Here is a 14,795-nt window from a genome sequence, read left to right as displayed (position 1 = left end):
GCCCTCAGTGGATGTCCTACTGATGGCCACAGTCTGGCAGCAGAGGCTCGGAGCAGGCATCCCGTGTGTGTGTGTGTGTGTGTGTGCGCGTGTGTGTGTGTGTGTCTGTGTCCCCAGTGGGGGCCTGCCCCCAGCCCCATTGGAGGCTTCAGAGCAGGCACTGTGTGTGTGTGTGTGTGTGGGTGTGTGTGTGTGGGTGTGTGTGTCACCCGCTTGGGGGCCTGCCCCCAGCTGCATAGGAGGCTCAGAGCAAGGCCTCCCGTGTGTGTGTGTCTGCTGGGGACCTGCCCCTAGCCACACCATGGAAGGCTTGGAGCAGGCGCCCCTCTGTGTTGATCTCTCAGGCTCCTGGCCTCCACTGCGTGTTGTACTCTCCCTTGAGCTGTGGCCAGGGCAGGGTGCTGCCTGCAGGCTGCGCTTTCCTGCTCACGGATCGCCAGATCGCTGCAGAGACCCGGGGGCAGGCCCTCCTGGGTGCTGCCTGCAGGTCGCACTTTCCTGCTCACCGATCGCTGGATTGCCACGGCAACTCGGGGGCGGCACTTTCCTGCTCTCGGATCGCCATGGGGTCCCGGCTGGGGGCGGGGCTTAGGTGGCACTCGGGGGTCCCAGCTGGGGGCGGGGCTGCACACAGGGCCCGGATGGCGGCTTGTGCTGTCCCACCCTGCCTGCAGTATGCAAATTTGCATATCGTGCTGATTAGCTAATGGGAGTCATAGCAAAGGTACGGTTAATTACCATCTTTGTCTATTATTAGATAGGATATGCATAACTCAAGGACGCAGACAATAGTGTGGTGAAGGCCTGGGAGGAGACGAGGGAGGGCTAGAAGGGGTCAATGGGGGAAAAGGGGGATACCTGTAATACTTTTAACAATAAAGATAACTTTTTAAAAAAGAAACAAAACATTAGCAACAACAGGCTCACTTCATACCTCTTTCTAGACACTATTCCAAACAAGGGTAACCAATTACCTGACTTTCCAACACCATGTATTAATTCTACCTGCTTTTGGCATTTACATTTATGGAATCTTACAGCATGTACTACTTTATATCTTGCTTTATTTATTCAACATTATATATCAGAACATCCATATTGTTTCAATTCTTATCGTTCATTTTTTCTCATTGCTGTATAATAATACCCATTCTGTCATATTATCACAATATATTTTTTATTATTTTTAATTGTGATAAAATACACATAACTAAAATTGACCTTGTTAACCATTTTTAAGTGTATGTTTCAGAAGTATTGATAGGGGCAGAAATAAAATTTGGGGAACCAGCTAGAATTGTAAGAAATATTAATCATTCTCTGTTAACTGTGATTGTTTTATTCTGATTAAAGAAGGCACATTCTAACCTGGCTGGCAGTTATACACACAGGACTTGGGAGCTGACCTGGAAATGCAGCCCACCCTTCCCATTTGGAGCTGCCTATTATCATGGAAAGATTAACAACTTTGTTGCAGAAACCAGAAATGCCAGCCCTTTGAAAACCCCAGCCCTTGCATATCACTAGCCCTTTGAAGACCCCAGCCCTTGCATATCACTAGCCCTTTGAAGATCCCCAGCCTTCTGCTTACCTATTAACTGCCCATTTGACATACACTTTGGCTATTACCCCATGTAATCTTTGTCCTTTTAACCCAATATAAGCAGCTGGCTTATCATAGTGTGCAGAGCAGATTTTTGTGGATGACCTGCTGCTCTCCCATACTGCTGGCAGTATTGGAATAAACGCTCATATATGATTCAACCATATCTCTGTTTAATTGGCTCAAGTAGTTACAGGCAGCACAGACCCATTGTTTGTCCGGTTACAGTATTAAGTACATTCACATTGTTGTGCAACCATCACCACTATACACGTCCAGAACTCTTTTAACCATGCAAAATTGAAGCTCTGTACCTATTAAACAATAGCTCCCCTCCCTTCAAACCCCTGTAGACATCATTCCACTTTCTATCTCTATGAATTTGACTATTCAAATTACTTTATCTAAGTAGAATAATACAGTATTTGTCTTTTTGTGAAATAGCTCATTTCAGTTAGCATAATGTCCTCAAGATTAATCTATGTTGTAGCATGAATCAGAATTTCCCTCCTTTTCAAAGTTGAATAATACTCCATTGTAATCACTTGTATTAATTTTATACTTTAAACATAAACTTAAGGATAGAGGCCATGTTTTATATTTCTCTTTTTTTAAAATATATTTATTGATTTTTTACAGAGAGGAAGGGAGCGGGATAGAGAGTTAGAAACATCGATGAGAGAGAAGCATCGACCAGCTGCCTCCTGCACACCCCTTACTGGGGATGAGCCTGCAACCAAGGTACATGCCCTTGACTGGAATCGAACCTGGGACCCCTCAGTCCCCAGGCCGACGCTCTATACAGTGAGCCAAACCAGCTAGGGCTTATATTTCTCTTTTATTCCACATCTATCACATTGCCATATATATAGGTATTCAGTTACATTTTGATTGATATACTAAAGTGGTGAGAAGCCGAAATGAATATTCAAAAAATTCCATTTTTCCTAGCCAGCATGGCTCAGTAGTTGAGGATCGACCTATGAACCAGGAGGTCACGGTTCAATTCCCAGTCAGGGCACATTCCCAGATTGTGGGCTCTATCCCCATTGTGGGGTGTGCAGGAGGCAGCAGATCAACGATTCTTTCTCATCATTGATGTTTTAAATCTCTCCCTCTCCCTACCTCTCTGAAATAAAAAAAATTGAATAAATTCCATTTTGCTATAGCAATTATTAAATTCGTTTTATATCAGATTTGCTTACATGTAACATTTTGCTTGACTAAATATTAAAATTAACTTCCATACCAGCATGTTCTATCTGGGTTGGTAGGGGAAAACCTAGAGTTTTTTTAAAACCTAGAATTTTTTAACATGCAATAATCAAAGCTAAAACTTATATAGCCAAACATTGTTTAAGCACTTTATACATATTAAATCATGGGTGCAAGAATCTACCCTACAGGTATTAATATATCAATTTTACAGAAACTAATGCACTGACATATTAAATGATGTGCCCAATAGATAACCTATTCACAAATGGGGGGATAGACTATTATAATTTTACTACAGGCCCAGTGCACAAAATTTGTGCACGGGGAGGTGTGTATCCCTCAGCCCAGCCTGCACCCTCTCTAATCTGGGACATCCCTCTCAAAATCCAGGACTGCTGGCTCCCAACTGCTCGCCTGCCTGCCTGCCTGATTGCCCCTAACCGCTTCTGCCTGCCAGCCTGATCACCCCCTAACCACTCCCCTGCCAGCCTGATCTACGCCTAACTGCTCTGCTGCCGGCCCGATTGCCCCTAACTACCCTCCTCTGCTGGCCTGGTCACCCCCACCTGCCCTCCCCTGCAGGCCTGATTGCCCACAACTGCCCTCCTCTGATGGCCTGGTCCCTCCAAAATGCCTTCCCCTGCAGGCCTGATCGCCCACAACTGCCCTCCTCTGCTGGCCTGGCCCTCCCAACTGCCCTCCCCTGCAGGCCTGATCACACCCAACTTCCCTCCCCTGCAGGCTGGTCACTCCTAATTGCTCTCCCCTGCAGGCTTGGTCCCCCCCAATTGCCCTCCCCTGCAGGCCTGGTCCCCCCAACTGCCCTACGCTATTGGCCTGGTCCCCACCAACTGCCCTGCCTTGTTGGCCTGGTCACCCCCAACTTGCTTCCCCTGCAGAGCTGATCCCCCCCCAACTGCCCTCCCCTGCACGACTGGTCCCCCCCAACTGCCCTCCCCTGCACGCCTTGGTCCCCCCTAACTACCCTTCCCTGCAGGCCTGATTGCCCCCAACTGCCCTCCCTTTCAGGCCTGGTTCTCCCAACTGCCCTCCCCTGCTGGCCTGATCGCCCACAACTGCCCTCCCCTGCCGGCCATCTTTGACCACATGGGGGCGGCTATCTTGTCTATTGGAGTGATGGTCAATTTGCATAGTACGTCTTTATTAGATAGGATAACAATAACATAAACTGTATTTCTTCTACCTACTTTTGCAATATTTAACATGATCCTTACCAGCATTTCTGGCTCAACAGAATTCTTATCCATCTTCCCAATATCAAAGCTTTGGCTAATCATTAAAAAAGAAAAAAAATACATATTCATTTTAGATTACATTTTCAAGATTACATATTACTAAGAAGACATGGTATAATTATACTTTATTCCAACTTATTTATTTTGCTCTACAACAGGTTATTAGACAACCAGTACATGAAAATCAATTGTATAAGCATTACTTTCTAACTACAAAAAGCCACAATTTTCTCAGAGTATATATCAAATAAATCAACACTATAATTATATTCTGGCTCTTTTCTATTTGAATATACTTATAAATATACTACATTAAAATAGCGTACATGTATATACTAGCTTTTACTTAATGGCACATTTTAAAGTCTACGAAATATAAATGTATTTTTAAAATAAAACAAATACAGGATTTTCACAGAGACAAATGCTTAGCAATATTTATTAAGCTTCACAACACCCTTGTGAAGCACTATTCCATTTTGTAGCTGAAAGAACCTTTAGCAGTTAATTGATGTCTAATATTTCCTGCATTGGCATTAAAAATGAGTGAGGGGTTGGGGAGAAGAGAAATTTGATTTTCCATTTTCTGCTTTAATTACCAAACCACATTATCTATGGGACATTCTGATAACCACAAATAATATATTAGTATGAGCCTCAGGATTTCAAAACCTAAACTTAAAAAGCAAAACAAAGATCATTCGCCATAAAAATGGTATTCCAAGGGAGGATGTCAATAAAATTTTGGTGAAATGAATTAAACTAAAGACGTTACTTTGAAATATTCCTTTTTTAAAACTCTAAAAAGACCCAGAACTACCAAACTGAGTTTTCAGCTTGCTAACAAGGATACAATAATGCTAGCCTAGAGAGAACCAAGATGGCGGCATAGGTAAACACCGGAGTTTGCTGCCTCGAACAACCACTTCAAAAATACAACTAAAAGACAGAAAGGACATCATCCAGAACCACAGGAAGGCTGGCTGAGTGGAAATTCTACAACTAGAAGGAAAGAGAAAAGCATACCGAGACTCAGAGGAGGCGCAGTGCAGAAGTAAAATACTAAGGTGCGGAGTGCATGCGGAGAGGGCTGGCGGCTGAGGGCGCAGTTGTCGTTTTCAATCGGGAGGGAGTCTCAGGCTCTGAGCTCCAGTTCCGGGCGAGTCTCTAGGGACCCAGACTCATACGGGAGAAGCGGGACTGTCTGGCATCGGTCAGAACCCGAGGGCAGCTTTCTCTCCGAGGGGCTTGCAGCGATTACCGGGACACTGAGAAGCAGAGCCTCTGAGGGCAAGACTGAGAGAAGCCATAACTGCTAGCCCCGCCCTGTTGATACCGTGGGATCTGCCCCGCCCAAGCCCTGCAGGGAGGCTTTTGCTGGATAGCCTCAGGCAAAGGCTAGATTAGCACCTCCCTAGAGATCCAGGAGGCAGGAAGCCCAGAGGTCAGAGTGGGACCATCCAGTTTGCAGTTCCGTGGAACCATAAAGGACACACTCAGGGGGCAGACTCAGAGAGCACCAAAGCCCCATTGAAGCAAGTCTTGCTCCAGAGGGGTGTCTCCAGCTCAGAAGTTCTCCCACTGCAGACAAAGCTGCTCATCACAGCCAATTGGACTGGAGGTCAATTCCTCCCAGTGATAAATACAACAATCAAGGCTTAATTACAACAAGACTGTGCACAAAGCCCACAAGGGGGTGCACCAAGAGTGTCTACCTCAGGTAATTGGGACACTTAGCACAGAAAGGCACTCTATCGACACAGCGAAGCATAAAAAATGCCGAGACAAAGAAACAGGACACAAATGACAGAAATGGAGGAAAGCAAACTGCTGGATATAGAGTTCAAAACCACACTTTTAAGGTCTTTAAAGAACTGTCTAGAAGCCACCGATAAATTTAGTAAGGCCCTCGAAAAGACTGGTGAGACCGCCGATAAATGTAGTGAGATCTTCAAGAAATCTAGTGAGACCCTCGATATTGTGATAAAGAACCAACTAGAAATTGAGCATACACTGACTGAAATAAAGAATATTATACAGACTCCCAACAGCAGATCAGAGGATCGCAAGAATCAAGTCAAAGATATGAAATACGAAGAAGCAAAAAACACCCAACCAGAAAAGCAAAATGAAAAAAGAATCCAAAAATATGAAGATAGTGTAAGGAGCCTCTGGGACAGCTTCAAGCGTACCAACATCCGAATTATAGGGGTGCCAGAAGAAGAGAGAGAGCAAGATATTGAAAACCTATTTGAAGAAATTATGACAGAAAACTTCCCTTATCTGATGAAAGAAATAGACTTACAAGTCCAGGAAGCACAGAGAACCCCAAACAAAAGGAATCCAAAGAGGACCACACCAAGACACATCATAATGAAAATGCCAAGAGCAAAAGACAAAGAGAGTATCCTAAAAGCAGCAAGAGAAAGAAAATCAGTTACCTACAAGGGAGTACCCACACGACTGTCAGCTGATTTCTCAACAGAAACGTTGCAGACCAGAAGGGAGTGGCAAGAAATATTCAAAGTGATGAATACCAAGAACCTACAACCAAGACTACTTTATCCAGCAAAGCTATCATTCAGAATTGAAGGTCAGATAAAGAGCTTCACAGATAAGAAAAAGCTAAAGGAGTTCATCACCACCAAACCAGTATTATATGAAATGCTGAAAGGTATCCTTTAAGAAGAGGAAGAAGAAGAAAAAGGTAAAGATACAAATTATGAACAACAAACATGCATCTATCAACAAGTGAATCTGAGAATCAAGTGAATAAATAATCTGATGAACAGTATGAACTCGTGATTGTAATAGAATCAGGGACATAGAAAGGGAATGGACTGACTATTCCTGGGGGGGAAAGAGGTGTGGGGGGTGGGGGAAGAGATTGGACAATAATCGTGCACCTATGGATGAGGACAGTGGGTGGAGAGTGAGGGCGGAGAGTGGGGTGGGACCTGAGTGGAGGAGAGTTATGGTGGGAAAAAAGAGGAACCAATGTAATAATCTGAACAATAAAGATTTATTTATTTTTTATTTTTTTTATTCTTTTTAAAAAAATATTATAATAAGTATTACAAACAGTATTACATATGTGTCCTTCCCCCCCCTTAAAAAATATATTTTATTGATTTTTTACAGAGAGGAAGGGAGAGGGATAGAGAGTTAGAAACATCGATCAGCCGCCTCCTGCACACCCCCTACTGGGGATGTGCCCGCAACCAAGGTACATGCCCTTGACCGGAATCGAACCTGGGACCTTTCAGTCCGCAGGCCGACGCTCTATCCACTGAGCTAAACCGGTTTCGGCTGAACAATATTTAATTAAAAAAAATAATGCTGGCCTAGTCACTGTAAGTCTCCTTTGGTACATTAAACCTTCTACATTCAGTTGTGGTTTTTTTTAAAATATATTTTATTGATTTTTTACAGAGAGGAAGGGAGAGGGATAGAGAATTAGAAACATCAATGAGAGAGAAACACCGATCAGCTGCCTCCTGTATACTCCCCACTGGGGATGTGCCCGCAACCGAGGTACATGGACCGGAATCGAACCTGGGACCCTTGAGTCCACAGGCCGACACTCTATCCACTGAGCCAAACCGGTTAGGGCTACATTCAGTTTTTTAAGTTACCAGTTGAGGATGGAACTTCTGTAATGGTGGTATAAGGAGTTCTTGGATCCTTTCCCCCAATGAAACAACCATTTTCCTGTTAAAATCGTTAAAATAAATGACCACTTAAAGTCTCTGGAAATTGCCCTAAGGGTCTATAACAAATGGAAAAATATTTATTTAAAACACAACAGCTAAATTTCAGAATAGTGATATTTTGTAACATTTGAGCTCTTATCTCCTATCCACACCTGCTGCTATCCACAAGAGCTCCATCTTATAGAAGCTACTCCAGATGAATGCTGTCAAGAAAGTGGGAATTCCCTCTTACTCCAGCTCCTAGACTCCTAGGCTATGGTTTCACCTAGGGAAGGGAAGGCTACCAGCCTCTCTTATCTTCCCCAGGCCTGTGCTGTGGAAGTGCTATTCGGGACAGGTACAATGAAAGAGCTGGGTCTTCCTTTCCCCACCCAGTTCTCACTCAGAGTAAGAGCTCTATGCCAGGTGCAACAGATTAAGAATATTAGGCCCCTAGTTTCCTTCACCCAGGCTGGCTCATTGGACAGAGCTTCCATGCCGGGAGGGCATGCCAATAAGATCAGGGACAACCATCTCCTCAGCATCCACTCATAGAGCAGGGGTGTCACTCCAGGAGAAGCATGCCAAGCTCCTGCCACTAACTCTAGTAGAGTGGCACAGAGGTTCTGCCCAGGGGAAGAAGCAGGCAATAAAGTGGAAGATCTCAGCATCCCTGCCTGAAGGGACTGACTTTATTTAGAACAGAGCAGGAGTTGTTCCTGCCTAAGGGGCATTGTCAAAATCAATGGAGATCTTGCCAGTGAGCAATTAAGAGGGGACTGGTAGCTACATGATAATAGTAGCAACAAGTGGGGAAAAAAACAGCAGAAGTTTAACACAAGGGAAAGAGATAGACAAGAACAATCCTGGGTTCACATTCATCCCTGAGGATACAGAAGGTTATGCATACTGATCCATCAGCGAAGTGCCTGTGAGGCTGAATGGCTCAAATGGCTTCAGGAGAACCTCTTACCAAACAATAACTGAAAATTAAGGTACTCTGATCCAGGGTGAGAGTATGAATCCCAAGAAAAAAAGATTCATTTAATGTGAACCTCAAGTAGGAATTTATCTGCTTGAGATGGACTACCCATGGTCAAACAAGGGTCCAACTTATATATATATATAAAGAGCCAGGGTCCATAACAACCAAAGGCTTGACCTAACACTGGAAGTCAGTGCTGGGTTGCCGTGGCGACCCAGCACTGACTGCAGCTGGTGCCAGCACAGTGACCCAGCACTGACTGCCAAGGGGGCTGTGGATTAGGTCCGGAGAGAGGCCTGCAGAGAGAGAGGCAGGGTCTGATCTGCAACATCAGTGGCAACTGTTGATCAGCCATTGCCTCTCTCTTTCTCTCCCGGCTTCACCAGCGGCCTTGCCTGTTTCTCTCCAGGCCTCCGCCTCTTTGATCAGGCCCAGAGATAGGCCTGGAGACGCTGACTGGCATAGAAACCAACCAATCAGAACCAAATCTGGGTGAAGTGCCAGAAGCCAATGGCTGCCTAGGAGGCAGAGCTTTTGATGCTGACTGACACAGAAACCCACCAATCAGAACCAAATCTGGGTGAACTATGAAGGGAGAACCTAAAGGGCTGAGGAGGGGTTTTAAGGGCAACAGCTGTTTGGTGTAAGGTGTAAGAAAGTGGTTCAATTTTTTAATGACTGGTTTGGCAGTATAGTGCATATGACTGGCTATCAGTCCAGATACGGGGATTATGTGTTTTTGTCTGCCAAGAGCATCTCCTCCTGTTGAAAAAGGCTTTTCCCTCCCATTTAAGCAATCTTATCCTATATAATCTATCTATACTAATAAAAGGGTAATATGCTAATTAGACCGGGTCAACTGGCCATCTTCCAGATGCCCGACTTCCTTCCAGACAAAGCCATGGTGGTGGGGGCCAAGGCAGAGGCAGTTAGGGGTGATCAGGCCAGCAGAGGAGTGCAGTTGGGGGCAAGATCAGGCCGCCAGGGGGTTAGGAGCAATCAGGCTGGCAGGGGAGGGCATTTGGGGCGAGATCAGGCAGGCAGGCAGAGGCAGAGGGCATTTGGGGCGAGATCAGGCAGGCAGGCAGAGGCAGAGGCCACTAGGGGCGATCAGGCAGGCAGGCAGAGAGGTTAGGGGCAATCAAGCAGGCAGGCAGAGGCAGTTAGGGGCAATCAGGCCGGCAGGCAGGTGAGCAGTTAGAAGCCAGCAGTCCCAGATTTCGAGAGAGATGTCCAACCAGCAGTCGGACATCCCCCAAGGGGTCCCCAATTGGAGAGGGTGCAGGCTGGGCTGAGGGAACCCCCTCCCCCTGCACAAATTTCATGTACTGGGCCACTAGTAAATAATAAGAGCCTAGCAGTCATTTGATGACAGGAGCTTCTCGGTTACTCCTTATTCTGGAAAGAACCTCAGATTGAACTCAGCCTCCCATATTATGCCTGTTTGTTTACACCGTCTGAGTCACCACTGCAGGGAAGTCATGGTTTTATCTTTTTACCAATGGACTGAGACCTCCCCTGTCTAATCAAAACTGCACAATTTAGGTACCTCATTTACAGAAAACAGGCTGAATTGAGAATCTGGATGGGAACTTTTTAAATTGAATTTATTGGGGTGACATTGGTTCACAAAACCAATACAGGTTTCAAGTATAAAACTCAATAAAAAATCATTTGCATACTGAATGGTGCACCCACTGCCAAAGCAAAGTTTCTTTCTGTCTGCTGGGCAGGAACTTTTGCTATAAAAGATGGCCTCCCCTTAGTCTCGATGGCGCACAATTTTTTTTTAATATTTTATTGATTTTTTACAGAGAGGAAGGGAGAGAAATAGAGAGTTAGAAACATCGATGAGAGAGAAACATCGATCAGCTGCCCCCTGCACATCCCCCACTGGGGATGTGCCCACAACCCAGGTACATGCCCTTGACCAGAATCGAACCTGGGACCCTTCAGTCCGCAGGCCGACGCTCTATCCACTGAGCAAAACCAGTTTCGGCGGCACACAATTTAAATTGCTACCTGAATCTGTTTCCCAGGCTGCCACTCTTTTTTTACTCAAATACATGCCTTTTATTCTCTACTAGAGGCCCGGTGCACAAAATTCGTGCATGGGGGGGTCCCTCAGTCTGGCTTGCACCCTCTCACAGTCTGGGACCCCTCACTCCTTACTGCCTGCCTGCTCGCTGCTCCTTAGCACTGCTGTGGAGGCAAGAGAGGCTCCTGCCACCACCACTGCACTCGCCAGCCATGAGCCCGGCTTCTGGCTGAGCGGCGCTCCTCCTGTGGGAATGCACTGACTACCAGGGGGCAGTTCCTCTGTTTAGCGTCTGCCCCCTGGTGGTCAGTGCACATCATAACAACCAGTCATTCTGGTCGTTCCGCCATAATGGTCGCTTAGGCTTTTATTATATATAGATAGATTACAATCTAAAATTAATTTTGATATACAATGGTAAGGAAGCCAAGCTTAAAAACCAAATCACAGTTTGGGCTTTATATTCCATATGTAAAGAGCTTAGAAGTTACTACCCCATTCTAACAAGTAAAAAGCAGAAAAGAGTAAAAAATCAAGAACTCTTCTTGGATCCATAAGAGAAGGAAAGACACAGGGTAAACCACTGCCCTCAAGATTGGAGAGATGGACAGGCAAATCAAGGAGTTGTGACCTACCACAGGAAAGATTCGCAAGCAGAAATTGCCAAGGAAACCAGTGCTGGAACAGGAAATTGTGAACTGTAAAATTGATAGATTGCTAGAAGCTCAGTGTAGAAAAGTCTAAGAGTAACAAACACTAGGGCAGTGGTTCTCAATCTTCCTAATGTCACGACCCTTTAATACAGTTCCTCATGTTGTGGTGACCCCCAATTTCATTGTTACAAATTGAACATAATTAAAGCATAGTGATTAATCACAAAAACAATATGTAATTATATATGTGTTTTCCGATGGTCTTAGGTGACCCCTGTGAAAGGGTTGTTCGACCCACAAAGGGGTCGCAACCCACAGGTTGAGAACTGCTGCACTAGGGGAATATAGTCATAGAGGATGACCCACAATATTGTTAGACTGACCTATAAGAGCTCAACCACATTCCTACTGCAAATATCATAAAAATATTCCCTTGGGCTTATGCAGGAAGAGGCTAAAAGAAACTATTCTGAAATACCCCAAAGTACTCTGTTCATCTTAACAAGGTCTGCCCTGATGGGAAACTAGTTAACCAGAGTCTAACCTCCTGGGATATTATCAGAGCCTAACTGACCTGGGGAAAAGAAATACTTACCTCTACCCTACTCTAGCCATTATATACCACCTAACTGAGAAACACTTTTGAAGTTCACAGTTCAGAGGCATAGGTAAACCAAATGACTGAGAAATATTCATAGGACTACAGAACTCTTCAATTCTCCCCAAACGTAAACACTGCATTACTAAAGTCCTATTTACACAGTTCCTTTTACTCAGTGGAACATGTCCACCTATGAAGAAAAATTAAGGGACATACCAAAAGGCAAAAAACACAATTTGGAACTACAGAAGATGGCGGCATAGGTAAACACCGGAGATTGCTGCCTCGCACAACCACTTCAAAAATACAACTAAAAGACGGAATGGACATCATCCAGAACCAAAGGAAGGCTGGCTGAGTGAAAATTCTACAACTAGAAGGAAAGAGAAAAGCATACCGAGACTCAGAGGAGGTGCGGTGCGGAAGTAAAATACAGAGGTACAGAGGTGCATGCAGAGAGGGCGGCGGCTGAGGACACGGTTGTCTTTTTCAATCGGGAGGGAGTCTCAGGCTCTGAGCTCCAGTTCCGGGAGAGTCTCTGGGGACCCAGACTCATACGGGAGAAACTGGACTGTCTGGCATAGGTCGGAACTCGAGGGCAGCTTTCTCTCAGAGGTGCTTGCAGCGATTGCCGGGACACTGAGAAGCAGGGCCTCTGAGGGCAGGACTGAGAGCAGCCATAACTGCTCGCTCCGCCCTGTTGATCCCCTGGGACCCTGCCCCGCCCAAGCCGTGCACGGAGGCTTTTGCATATGAAAGGCCTGGCCCTTTGCAATCTGATAATTACCTAACAAACTGCAGCTGGCCCAAGGCCCCAGGGCAACTTGCATTGCGTCACAGCTGGCTCCTGCTGGATAGCCTCAGGCAGAGGCTAGATTAGCACCTCCTTAGAGATTCAGGAGCCAGTGTGCCCAGTGGTCAGAGTGGGACCATCCAGATTGCAGCTCCTCGGATCCATAAAGGACACACTCAGGGGGCAGACTCAGTGACCACCAAAGCCCCATTAAAGCAAGTCTTGCCCTGGAGGGGTGTCTCCAGCACAGAAGTTCTCCCACTGCAGACACAGCTGATTCTCACAGCCAATTGGCCTGAAGGTCAATCCCTCCCAGTGTTACCTACAACAATCAAGGCTTAACTACAACAAAACTGTGCACAAAGCCCACAAGGGGGTGCACCAAGAGTGCCTACCTCAGGTAATTGGGGAGGCTGAGCCACTGGGCCCAATAGGACACCTAGCACAGAAAGCCACTCTATCGACACAGCGAAGCATAAAAAAAATGCGGAGACAAAGAAACAGGACACAAATGACAGAAATGGAGGAAAGCAAACTACTGGATATAGAGTTCAAAACCACACTTGTAAGGTTTTTCAAGAATTTTCTAGAAACAGCCGATAAACTTAATGAGACCTCAAGAAATCTAATGAGACCCTCGAGGTTGTGATAAAGGACCAACTAGAAATTAAGCATACACTGACTGAAATAAAGAATATTATACAGACTCCCAACAGCAGACTAGAGGATCGCAAGAATCAAGTCAAAGATTTGAAATATGAAGAAGCAAAAAACACCCAACCGGAAAAGCAAAATGAAAAAAGAATCCAAAAATACGAAGATAGTGTAAGGAGCCTCTGGGATAGCTTCAAGCGTACCAACATCTGAATTATAGGGGTGCCAGAAGAAGAGAGAGAGCAAGATATTGAAAACCTATTTGAAGAAATAATGACAGAAAACTTCCCCTACCTGGTGAAAGAAATAGACTTCCAAGTCCAGGAAGTGCAGAGAACCCCAAACAAAAGGAATCCAAAGAGGACCACACCAAGACACATCATAATTAAAATGCCAAGAGCAAAAGACAAAGAGAGAATCTTAAAAGCAGCAAGAGAAAGACAGTCAGTTACCTACAAGGGAGTACCCACATGACTGTCAGCTGATTTCTCAACAGAAACTTTGCAGGCCAGAAGGGAGCGGCAAGAAATATTCAAAGTGATGAATAGCAAGAACCTACAACCAAGATTACTTTATCCAGCAAAGCTATCATTCAGAATTGAAGGTCAGATAAAGAGCTTCACAGATAAGAAAAAGCTAAAGGAGTTCATCACCACCAAACCAGTATTATATGAAATGTTGAAAGGTATCCTTTTAGAAGAGGAAGAAGAAGAAAAAGGTAAAGATACAAATTACAAACAATACACATCTATCAACAAGTGAATCTAAAAATCAAGTGAATAAATAATCTGATGAACAGAATAAACTGGTGAATATAATAGAATCAGAGGCATAGAAAGGGAGTGGACTGACTATTCTCTGGGGGGAAAGTGGTGTGGGGGGTGGGGGAAGAATCTGGACAAATATCGTACACCCATGGATGAGGACAGTGGGGGGGAGGGTGAGGGCAGAGGGTGGGGTGGGAACTGGGTGGAGGGGAGCTACGGGGGGAAAAAGAAGAACAACTGTAATAATCTGAACAATAAAGATTTAATTTAAAAAAATAAAAAATAAATAAAATCACTAAAGAAAAAAAAGATTAAAAAAAAAGATAAAATTGTGTTAAGTCCAGCAAAACCAGTGATCAAGGGATAAGGTCTTAGCTCATATTTGGTTGTACTTAAATATTGCTGTTTTCACCCAGCTGGCATGGCTCAGTGGTTGAGCATCAACCTATGAACCAGGAGGTCATCGTTCGATTCCTGGTCAGGACAAATGCCCAGATTGCGGGCTCAATCCCCAGTGTGGGGCATGCAGGAGGCA

At 45.0% G+C, this 14,795-nt stretch overlaps 1 protein-coding gene across 1 annotated transcript in view; it reads right to left on the bottom strand.

The window, feature by feature from the left end:
• Positions 1-14,795, bottom strand: part of TEX11 (testis expressed 11) — a 404,641-nt gene that overhangs the window by 239,616 nt on the left and 150,230 nt on the right. Inside the window, 1 exon segment of the mRNA XM_023765080.1 lies at positions 4,057-4,111. Coding sequence (XP_023620848.1) covers positions 4,057-4,111 — 55 coding nt within the window.

The sequence above is a fragment of the Myotis lucifugus genome, unplaced genomic scaffold (assembly GCF_000147115.1).
Source record: "Myotis lucifugus unplaced genomic scaffold, Myoluc2.0 scaffold_4, whole genome shotgun sequence".
NCBI lineage: Eukaryota > Metazoa > Chordata > Mammalia > Chiroptera > Vespertilionidae > Myotis > Myotis lucifugus.
Note: the sequence above shows the minus strand (reverse complement) of the source record. Positions and strands in the feature narration are given on the sequence as shown.